This window comes from Sorghum bicolor, chromosome 6, assembly GCF_000003195.3.
Source record: "Sorghum bicolor cultivar BTx623 chromosome 6, Sorghum_bicolor_NCBIv3, whole genome shotgun sequence".
NCBI classification, from domain to species: Eukaryota; Viridiplantae; Streptophyta; class Magnoliopsida; order Poales; family Poaceae; genus Sorghum; species Sorghum bicolor.
Genome location: NC_012875.2, coordinates 41,339,765 through 41,351,710, shown reverse-complemented (window position 1 = coordinate 41,351,710; position 11,946 = coordinate 41,339,765). Strand labels below are relative to the sequence as shown.

At 43.4% G+C, this 11,946-nt stretch overlaps 1 protein-coding gene across 1 annotated transcript; it reads right to left on the bottom strand.

Moving 5' to 3' along the window:
- On the bottom strand, positions 1,561–2,985 carry LOC8075229 (pentatricopeptide repeat-containing protein At5g61800). Its single transcript, XM_002446324.1, has one exon. The coding sequence runs from the start codon at positions 2,983–2,985 to the stop codon at positions 1,561–1,563; it is 1,425 nt and encodes a 474-aa protein (XP_002446369.1).

Sequence of the window (11,946 nt, the reverse complement as noted above, 5' to 3'; positions counted from 1 at the left end):
ATTATTTAGCAAAATAGGTGGAGTAGAAGGGACATATTGATATAATCAAGTAAGAGCAATCATATTTGCTCGGCTTCTTTTAGGGAGCCGGGAGACTTTCAGCCTAACCCTAGCCACCACCTCTTCTCCCTCGAGCACAGCCACGATGCCCAAGCGCCATCCTCCTCCTCGCTTTCCAGCAATCCATCGCTACAACCTCCAAACCCTAGCCGGTAGGACTCGCTGTCCTATCAATCTGATTGAAGCAGATTTGCATGTGGTGCATTAGTTTCGTCAGCAGCTCATCTATTTCTCTCGTCCGACGCAAGACCTTAGTGGAAAATGACCTTAGGAAAGATGTTTGTCAACGAAGCATAAATAGTGAAAATAGACGCACTCATACAACCACTACAACAGTAATCCAGTAAGGATATAGAATTTAGGAGTGTGAATTTTAATTTCTTTTTGAAATCAGTTAAATATTCATAATCATGCTATCCATTAAACATCAGAGGCAAATAGCACGATACTTTTCTTCGATATGAACTGTCACGCCAATCTTAAATGAGATGAACCAGAGAGGTTGCCTTAGCCAGGAGAACATGAAAACGAACTGACAACACCAACTGGCATGGGTAAATCATGTGTGTAATCAGCGGCAGGACAAGTAAACCTGATTGTTTTCTTGTCTGAAGTAATTTCCTGGGAATGCACAGTGTCCGACTTATACTCGACTTTCTGATTGAATTCCTGAGAAATATATTCATCGGATCTGCAGCCAGCCCATGAAAGAAATATATAGCAGCAGGAATTTTCCACATCCTCTTCGGTTCATTCATGTATTCCTTAGTAGTCTGTTAGATTGAGCATTTGATTTGACGAGAGAATCCAGTTCCCACGAAGTTCATGGATCTGCAATTTCTTGGATGAAAGCACCCATCACGTTCAGCGCGAAACTGCAAGATCACACTCCAGCATCATATTCTCACCTTGCAGCATTAAGGTCTAGTACTGTTCACTTGAACTTATCAGCATACTTTTCAGCCATAGAACAGTGTTTTTCTCTCACAACAAATCAGCATCAGCAACGGTCTTTTTTCAGCCAGCCGAACAATCCGCAGGCAGAGTGAGATTTGTATCACTAGGAGCTAAAGATATACTAGTAACAGATCTTGAAATATGTCCAACTTATCGCATGAAATGGTGTAGGAATCTTAGCAGGCATTATCATTGCAGCTAGTGCCGGTCCTCTTTCTGAACTGTTCTCTATTTTCAGTATTTCAGAATTCTGCTATATACTCCACTGTATTACCAATGCCGGGCTGCAAGCTCCACTGCGTCCACATTCCAATGCATTCTGCATCCAGCAAGTATACCTTCCCACACATAACTGTCCACTTCCATGGCTATCTTCCTGATAGTGAAGGTTTGGCATCACTAGGAGATCAAGCTATACATCGATAACAAATCCTGAATATATCTAAATTCTCACAGCCGAACTAATCACTACTTTCAGTGTTTCTGAACTCTGGTATATCTCACTGTGACCAGATAGCACATCATAGTGGTACCATATTTGAGCTATGTTGTAACTGAACTGCAGCCAACATTCCTCCTGCCAATGTTTTCATCCATTAACATTCTAATCCTTGTGACATCCTCCCACCTGCCAACATCTGCATAGATCCCAGCCATTGCAGAGTACACCCCACTGTCATCTGGGTTCAGTTCCAACAAATGCCAAGCTGCAACTTCAGCGGCCTCCACATTCCGATGCATTCTACATCCAGCAAGTATGCCTCCCCACACATAACTGTCCCCTTCCATGGGCATCTTCCTAACCATGTCCATCGCTTCTTCGATCAGTCCAGCACGACCAAGCAAGTCAGCCATACACCCATAGTGTTTCAGTTCCCGGTGCACATTGTGCTTGCTCTCCATGTCAGAAAAGATGCGCCTTGCCATGTCCACAAGGCCATTGTGGCTACAAGCGATCAGCACCCCCAAGAAAGTGACCCCATCTGACTGGATTCCATCAGCCAGCATCTGGTTGAAGTACTCAAGCGCCACTGTTCCATGGCCATGCATCGCCAGCCCAACAATGAGAGCATTCCACGTGAACACATTCCTATCCTGGCACGCCTCGAACACCTCCCTAGCCTCCTCGACGCACCCACACTTGGCATAGAGGTCAACGAGCCCTGTGCACAAGAACACGTTGGGACTGGTCCTGCTCAGCTTGATGTACTCATGCACCTCCTGGCCCTTGTCCAGCGCCCCTAGCTGCGCACAGCATGAAAGCACCGCCACCAGGGCGACACTGTCAGGTCTGAAACCCTCCTCCCTCATCCGGTCAAACAGTAGGACAGCCTCCTCGAGCCGCCCGGCCTTGGCGCAGCCGGCGATCACCGTGCCCCAGGACGTGGCGTCCCGAACGGGCATCTCCTCAAACACCTCCCGAGCAACGCCTACCCTCCCGGCGTTTACGTACGCGTGCATCAGCGCGTTGTAGGAGACGACGTCAGGGGCGGAGGGCATTTCCTCGAACACCCTGCGCGCGGCGTCCGGGAGCGCGTGCCTCGCGTAGAGGGAGACGAGCGCGTTGGCCACGTGCGGGGACGGGAGGAGGTTGCGGGCGACCGCGACGGCGTGGAGGGAGATCGCGAGCCCCAGGTGGCGGCGGCCCGCGGAGGAGGCGGCGGCGGCGGCTGAGACGGCGAGCGGGAGGGAGTGGCGCGTGGGCGCGACGGAGACGCGGAGGGAGGAGCGGAAGAGGAGGAGGAGCGCGGTGGGGAAGGGCCGCGCGAGGCGGGAGTAGGCGACGAGGAGGAGGGTGTGCGGGCGTGGGTCCCGGACGGTGAGGTGGCCAGCGACGGCGGCGAGCGCGTGCGCCGCGAGGACGCGGCGGAGCGGGAGGCGGTGGCGGTGGTGGGGCTGGAGGAGGTGGGGCAGAGATTGGTAGGGCGGAGGGAGGCTGAGCGGTGGGCCGGGACTAGGTGGACCCATCTCGCAGTCACTTGATCTGGCCGCCCATGTTTGCTTTTCTGCGGATGTGAGAGGTACCCGTGGATTCACAAGCGTCGCTGCCATAGTGCGAACGTGCGATCTGTGTATTGCCTCAGTGGCACAAATAAATACATTTTTTAAACTAGTACGGTTTATATTTAACCATTCATCTTATTTAAATTTTTTTATACAAATAATAAAATAAATAAGTTATTATAAAAATATATCTAATAATAAAATAAGTCATAAAAAAATAAATAATATTTATTAAAATTTTTTGAATAAGGTGAAAGGTCAAATATAAATGATAGAAGTAAAAGAAATGTGTTTATTTGTGGAAGTAGGACGGAACAACCGGCAATGTCAATCGATCCTTGCTTTTGCTTCACATTCCGATAGAGTTGGGCCTCGTTTAGTTTCTAAAATTTTTCAAAATTTTTCGTTACATCGAATCTTGCGGTACATGTATGAAGCATTAAATATAGATAAAAAGATAATTAATTGTACAGTCTGTAACTTGCGAGACGAATCTTTTGAGTCTAGTTAGTTTATTATTTTATTATTAAATAATAATTATCAAATAAAGCCGAAAGTGCTACAGTAGCGAAACCAAAAAAATTTCGCGAACTAAACAAGGCCCTAGACTATAATCGCCAATCCGATCCAGTACTGTTGTCAGATGATTGGTGAATCTGAATTGTCAGAGCAAGATCAATAATAGAGCCAAGTGCTTGGCTATAAGCCAAATAATTAGAGCCAAGTTATACAATAAGTTGTCTCCTATTTGTCTCTAAAACATATTCTCTTTCCTATTTCTTCTCGCAACACTTGCTATTTGGACCCAGCTTGGTGCTTACATAAGGCCAGTCTCCATGTATGTTTCATGAGAGTGTCATGCACATTAAATAGGGTGCCACATAAGCAAAATTGCTGACTTGGCAGGGTCATTAAATGAAAGAGTTTTATCAGATGAGAGAGGAGTTTCATCCCCATGAAACTCCTATGGCTCGGTTACCTAGTTTATAGTTTTGGTAACTGTGCCATGAAACTATACATTGAGACGGGTCTAAGAGCCAAGCTATCATCTCTCTTTTCTCTTCTCTCCTCCACATCAGCATTAGCTTGACTCACCACGTATTCTTTTTTATTTGGAAGGTTCGAGGGCCTACGCTTTTGAGTTTTGACGAAAGTTCCTTTAACCTTGAGGACCGAACGATAGCTCAGTTGCTCTGCTTCCAAGGGGTGTGTGTGTGTGAGAGAGAGAGCTGCCGGGTTCGATCAGTATTCAGTAGCGGGGATGAACCTCGCGTGCCTCACGGGGGGTTTTTCCCCAGATCAGGGAGCCGGTTGGATACGTGAGTAGCTTGTGTAGTATTTGGACGTGTGATCAGATAAAAAAGTACTTGAGCGTACGATCAATATAAGTGTTCAATATGAGTTTCACTTTATATGCCAGTCCTCCTCATATAGTGTTAAAAAAAGACTACTCTGGTGATGATCATGAATAGAATAGTAAGAGGATAAGAAATACTGTCTTCGTCTAGTTGTTCTAAGTTCAAGCATCATATAAATTTATAAAAAAACAGTATTGACAACTACTATATCAAAAATAGGTAAGTTATGAAAATTATCATGTATCTAATAAAGCTTATTTTATATTGTAAATATTATTATCCTCTTAAAAGGAATATAAAAGAATTAGTAAGGTTTGACTTACGACAATAAAAAACCCATTATATTATAGAATGGATCTTCAACGGTTTTGCAATTTTCGTTTTGCAAAACAAGGAGTTTGCCAAGTCTTAAATCAATATGTCAAGTCACAAAATTAAATTGAGTGTCTCCAATGGTTTTGGCAAAATTGAGTTGGCAAAACCAAATAGTGGATCCGGTCGTTATTTTTTCACACGCTTTTTCTCTTCGCGCCGTCCACTCCATCGCGCGGGAAGTCTCGCCCGTTCTCCCACGCGTTGTGTTGCGCCGTCGCCTCCTTCAGTTCGCGCTGGTGCGCTCGCTTCAAGGAAAAAAGTGGGAGACAGAGTACTGCAGGTCACCAGGGCATCGTGGTTCACCTAGCGTCGATAGAAGGCCGGTCTGAAGAGGTTGCGTGTGGAGGGATTTCTTCTCGAGGCGGACGGCGGCGCGTGGTGAGACTTTGTATCGCAAAGAGGAGTCGGAGGTCGATCACTACTTCGTGACGCGATATGTCACGATAGAAGTTTTCCCTATATGGCGCGAAGAGGAGTCGGAGATGCATGGGAGACCGGAAACCGCGCGGGAGGAGAGACCGATCGGCCTTTGCCAAGTTCTCCGGAGTTTGGCAAAAATGCCAAGTTTCCTCCCTCATTTGCCAACTTTGTCAAAATGCAAAACTCAAATGCAAAATCATTGGATATCTCAATTTGAGCTTTTTGGCAAATTAGTCAAATGCAAACCTCAATTGCAAAACCATCGGAGATGCATACATACTCATACGTAGTAGAGTGTATTCAGAATACATGGCTGGCGTTATTTTGGTGCGTTATCGTGTAATTAATATTTGTGAAATATGAAATCATCAGTTCTTTGATTTGGTAAAGTGGTGTTGACGCAATAAAGATCTCACACCAAAGGAGCTAGGGTGCTCGAATAAAAAAATATAGGAACTCGCAACAAACCTGTAAAAACCGGTTTAGCAGGTTTTCAGAACTAACTTTTTTGGTTTTGGATGGATAGATCTAACTAAAAATCTACAAACACCTCCTAGGAAAGACCTGTCTAAGGTTGTTAAGGTTCTCTAGAACGTCTACAAATCTCATCTAGAAGTTTGCATGATATACTACCACTTCACATAAAAATAGGAAATAAAACTTCATGAGCTCACAATTGCAAGATTACTGGAAATTTACACGAGAATAACATAGCTCTATCAAAAAACATGGAGAATCAGTTGTAAGTCTCGTGGAAGAATATGCACCCTTCAGAACTCTCCGCATATACAGTCGATTGAAGAATTTATAGGGTCCATATCACTGACCACCTAATAACGAACAAAATCAAGGTACTGAAGCTTTCAAAGGAGTCTTGTACTTGTTGTATCTAGTAGTAGTCTCCTGTTTCCCAAGATCATATCTAGCACAAATCTTAGATTAAATCTAAGCATAAAATGAAAGGGTTCAATGCAGCAATTTGATAGAAATAGAAGCATTCTGGGCAAAGGAACAAAGCAAATTTATCCTTGTACTACCTCAGCATCCTTAGGTTCTCCAAAACCTGAAACATGAACATTGGGCATGCAAGTGTTAATAAGCATAAAGCTCTGTCAACAAATAATATCATGTATACTGATATTAAAATGTTGCTCCGAAGGTAACTATTGACTGTGAACTGATGGTACTGAAAAGAGAAATTGAGCCTTCTTTGCCTACAGTTAGGAATGTGAAGAATCTGACATGCTATTGTGGATCTAATGCAGGTGGCTAAATTGCAGAGCAAAGTGCATCAAGAGCAAGTAGGAAAGCTCAAGAAAACTACCAATCCTAGGCCATCCAAGCTAAGGACTGATGTAAGTTTGTACACCCTCCAATTCTCATTGTACTGCAGGATTGGTAGTAAAAAGCTTTGCCCATGATCTATCCAGCTACTATGCTGCTCAGATTACACAAGTCAAAGCTTTAGCACATTACACAAGTCAAAAGAAGGATGGCAGGTCAGCCCATGATCTGTCCAGCTACTATGCTGCTCGCAGATAATGTCATTCCAGAGCTACTATACTCCAGAAGAGGATATCAGATTCAGAATATTTTATACGGCCCAAAAGAAATATGCCCAAAGCTAGCTTGTGCTTATTGACATGAAAGTATCAACTGTAGGAACAAACTAAAGAATGTACAGTTTACATTCACATAATATTTTGATAGTTAGGGCTCTTCAATGACTATACTTCCCTCCTGCTTATACTGTTGCACGTGCATGTGCAGAAGAAGATACAGGAGATTTTTTCGATCTCTCTTTCAAAAAAGAAAAAAAAGGAAATAATGCATGCTTGTTGTAGCACAAACTATAAAGTGATGAATGAAAATGCCAAAAAAGCTAATTAGTGACGCGTCCAGAGGGTCTTTAGTGATGCATAAAAGACGCGCCACTTTTGTTGAGTCCGTGATGTGGACAAATTAGTGACACATAAAAATGCATCACTGATATGAAGTTACCAGCGACACATATTAATACACGCGTCACTGATCTTAGTATAGTAGCGACTCACACTAAGGATATGCGTCACTAATAAGGGGATATTAGCGACTGGCATTGAGGATACGCGTCACTACTAACGATTATTGTAACACCCAAAATTTTGATTTCAATTAATAGGGATTAATTTGATTTAATTAAGTATTTTTGTGAGCATTTAAATTTAGTACTTAAATAATATTTGTAGAAAATAAAATTTATCATAAGTTTAGCAACATGTTTTTGCATTCATGCTGGAGCACATTTTATTCTATGCTTGTTGTTTTGGAGAGAATTTAATTGCATTCAAAAACCTCTTGAAAAAGGGCTTTGGAAAAACAAAATAGTAAAAAAAAGAGGAAAAGACCCCAGCCCAACTCCCCGCAGCCCAGTCCCTCTCCCCACTCCCCCCGGCCCACTTCTTTTTCCCCTGGCCTGGTTTCTTTTTGTCGCCCCCAGCCCGCTCGCAGGCGGCCCAGCTCTGGCCCAAGACCGCACGCCTCCCCTCCCTTCCTCCTTGGGTCACTGATCTCTGGGGCCCACATGTCAGCCGAAACCATCCCCTACCTCCAGCCGTGTTCGAGCAGGAGACCTTCTCCGGCCGAATCAATCCCGAAACCCCAGGATTTCCTTGAAAAGGAAGCAAACCGAGCCCTATAAAGCCCTTTCCCCGGAGCCGCAGCCTCCTTTTGCATCCAAACCGCAAAAACCAAACCCTAGGCGCCCTATTTGAGCTTGGTTGAATCTCACCGACCTTGGACTCCGCCGCGGCGAGCGCCCGGTCGTTTCTCCTCCTTCTCGGGCCAAACCGACCCCCTAGGTGAGATCACCACCCTCTCCTCTACCTCCCCGTGACCTCGGCTTGCTTTTCGGTGCCCACATTCACGTTTTTGCACAACACCGGCGAGCTTCGTGGAGGCGCTCATGGCGCCACCGCGCCATGCCTGTCTCCGGCGGTCGGTCCGCCGCCCGTCACCCCCTGGACGCGCCCGATGCCGTCCGTTTGAAGATCTACGACCCAGGATAGAAGATGGCGTTTCACATGCAGTTTTGCTAAAGATTCCTCGTAGAATATGGAAATACAACCCGCGATCCTTAGCGTATTTGCGGTTTTACGCCTTTCGGTTTGGAAGGCGTATTCTTGGCGGCTGAGCTAAAAATGCGTTTCCAAAGAATTGCCATTCATAGTATTTTGCTCATAAAATATTCGTTCTAACTCCGTTTTTGTCCATTCAAATTTGTTGGATTCGTATTTACAAGATCTACATGTTAGAAGTATTATTTCTCTGTTTTGAAACTTTTTATTTTCGCAGTAATATTTAATTAATTATTTATCTATAGGAAATCTTAGAAAATTCATAACTTCACCGTTTCAACTCCGATTTTCGTAAACTTTACGTTTGTGTGATCGTAGCGCTGCGTAGAATATTTTTATAAACTTTTATAATTGATTTACCACTGTTTGGTGTACTGTTCTAATTATAGCTTGTTTGCTTTGTCTATGATTGTCCATTGGATTGCGTGTTGTTGATTGATGTTTGGGAATAGACGGTGAGTGTTGACGGTTCTTAAGTATCAATTTTAATTATCAAATAAACAAGGGAAAGGACTAATATACAAACAACACCTAGAATTAGGGTTTGATCTGACATAATTCTACGAGTTTTGTTGTTTATCTGTTTCTGCAGGGGTTATCATGGAATAAGGAAGAAAGGCCCACATGTCGGGATTACGTAGAGATATTAACGTACCGCGTAAATTTCTACCATCTAGAAGACTCCAGAAGCCACGGGAACGAACGGAAAGGCGATCGGGCCCAGGGGCAGGGCGCCCGCCCTCCCCCCTAGGGCGCCCGCCCTGGTGTTTCCACCAATCACGGTGAATCTCGTGGATTACGCTCCACCGACCTAAAGGATCAAGGATAACCGTTCAATCAATGTCGGTTTGATCCGACGGCCCACGTTTACCTGAGGAGACTATATAAGCAGACCCCCTGGCCCCTGGAGGAAGGAAAGTTCATCATAGAGTTAAGAGGTGCCCTCGAAGGATAACCTTTCCTCTACATAGACTTAGGGCTTAGCATCCAATGTGAGAGTAACTAGTTCTACTAGATTGAGAGAGATAGAGTGAAGGTGTAGATCGGAGGAAGCCTGACCTATCTGTGTCTACTCCGAGGTGGTACCTGCGGGATCAAGTCTTCTAACCCGAGGCTTGCTCTTAGGATTCTTAAATATTTCGACTTCTAAATTCTAGTAAGTTCTTGTTTTATTGTTCTTTGGTTTATGAGTTTACTTTGATCTCTTCGTGTAGAGTTTAGAGTAATCATCTCTAAAGTAAACGTGGTGTTTGGACTAGAATACTCATAGATATCCCCTAACTAGCTAGACCGTGGTAGTAGCGAGGAACGTGATATTTCCGAGTAACCTTTGCAGCCCATATCCCGTTAGTAGGATCGATATCCCGTTAGTAGGATCGATAGGGTTTATAGGTGCGGGTCGAACATCCTCTGTGGTGTCTAGATTCCATGAGCTTCCCCAATAGAACAGTAGATCATCCTTACCAAGGTTAGAACGAGATTACAGTTGTAGTCTTCTCTATACATCACTCACATCGAGTCACATTCTTTGTAGCCTAAAGGTTAGTAGTAATAGACCGGGTTAGTCAGATGCACTCTTTCTCCTAGTGGTAAAAATATAAATACGATACTCTAGGTAACATCCCGGGTGAAGTGCTCACCGATATCTGTGCGCTTGTGGATCATTTTCCTGATTGCGTTGCCAAATATCATCAAGCATTTCTGGCGCCGTTGCCGAGGAAAAAGACGGTTTGCTGAGATAACCTTGAGTCTTACTACTAGCTTGTATCTATACTTTTATCTTTTCTTATCTTTTTTATATTCTTTATTTTCTTTATTCTTACCTTATGGAAAACCAAGATTCTAAATCGATCTATCAATTTGCAACACCTTCGGAAACTGACCTTTTACCATGGGAGTCATCACAGCCTATCCAAACAACCCAGTATAGGTTAAGTTCCAGGTTGATTGCCATGATTCAAAACCTATCCTTTTCAGGAAAGGAAGACGAAAACCCTTACCTTCATATTAGAGATTTTGAGCAAACACGTGATTGTCTTCGTATTGAAGGCATTTCTGATAAGACTTTACGTTCGAAGCTTTTTCCATTTTCTTTAAGGGGAGAAGCTCGACAATGATATAATCAGAAGGTAGGTCAACAACGAGGTGAATGGGGAGTCTTACGAGCCAACTTTTGTCTAGATTTTTATTCCCTCGACCGTATCGGCGACCTTAGACTCGAAGTCCTATCTTTTAAACAAAAAGATAATGAAACTTTGGGAAAATCCTGAAAATATTTTTCTGATCTTTTAGAATCTGGTCCAAACCTTAATCTTGAAGACCCTGTTCTTTTATTTCACTTTTTTCGAGGTCTTCAGAAAGATCATAAATAAATGCTACATACAATGTCTAGAGGTTCTTTCTTTCGCATCCCTACTGATGACGCTAGAGTGATCCTAGATAGAATCCTAGAAGCTGAGATGGATAATACCCTTCATGATGAAACCTACGAAGCCGAAGTAGACACTTTGCCAAATTCTCTATCTACTTTAGCTATCCCAAGTTCTGAGCCACAAAAGGAAGAAATTCCACCACCTGCTTTCATGCTGGATATAGAATCTGATCTTTTTGCCGATTTTAGAAACATTTCAAACTACCATTCTATTGACAGACTCCAAAACGACCATTTTAGCATTTGTTTGCCAACTGAATATCAATTGAGAGAAATTATCGCAGTCATGAGTAGCGAATGGTTGGAGGAGTCAGAGCTTTCCTCTGATGTGATCCGTTTGGACACACCTCCTATAACTATACGCTGTGCTTATGATTCTGATCACTTTGATGCTCTCTATAATCCTGTTGTGGGGATCAACATCATGTCTGAATCTTTTGCACTTAAATTATTTAAAAATTTGGTCTTAACCCCCACAATAAAGGTCATAAAGGAATCTTCGGGACGATTAGTCCCCAGTCTTGGAATTATTAATGTCCTACCCTTATTGGTAGAAGGCTCCATGGTTCATTTGAACTTCTATATCTTTGATACATGGGACTTCGACCTGTTGATAGGACAACCTTTTAGAAGACTCCTTTATGAAGGTCATACTGGAAAGCTACATATTTCTTTTGGAAAAACTTTTAAATTTCCAATAATGATTTCACACTCCTTAAATAATAAGGTCGAGTCATATCTTTTGCCTGATCCTATGGAGGACGTAAAGGCTGCATCTCTAGAGGTTTTAGATGAACCAGACTTAGAAGACGAAGCTCCTTTCTTCATGGAAGAAGAAGCTGAACCATTTGAACCTGAACCTCTAGACGAGTTTGCAAAAACACCTAGACCTCCCATAGAGCTTAAAACTTTACCACCCGGTCTTATCTATACTTTTCTAAACAATAATCCAGAGTTTCCTGTGATCATTAGTGATAAACTCACTCAGGAGCAAACTCTGCGATTGATGACCATTCTTGAGAAACATCACTCAGTTTTCGGCTACTCACTCCAAGATCTTACAGGAATCAGTCCTATGATTTGTACCCATTGTATTCCGACAGATCCTTGTGTTTCACCTTCTCGAGAGCCCCAACGTAGACTAAACAACGCGATGAGAGAGGTAGTTAAAAAGGAAGTTATAAAGTTGCTGCATGCAGGGATTATATATCCTGTGCCGCACAGT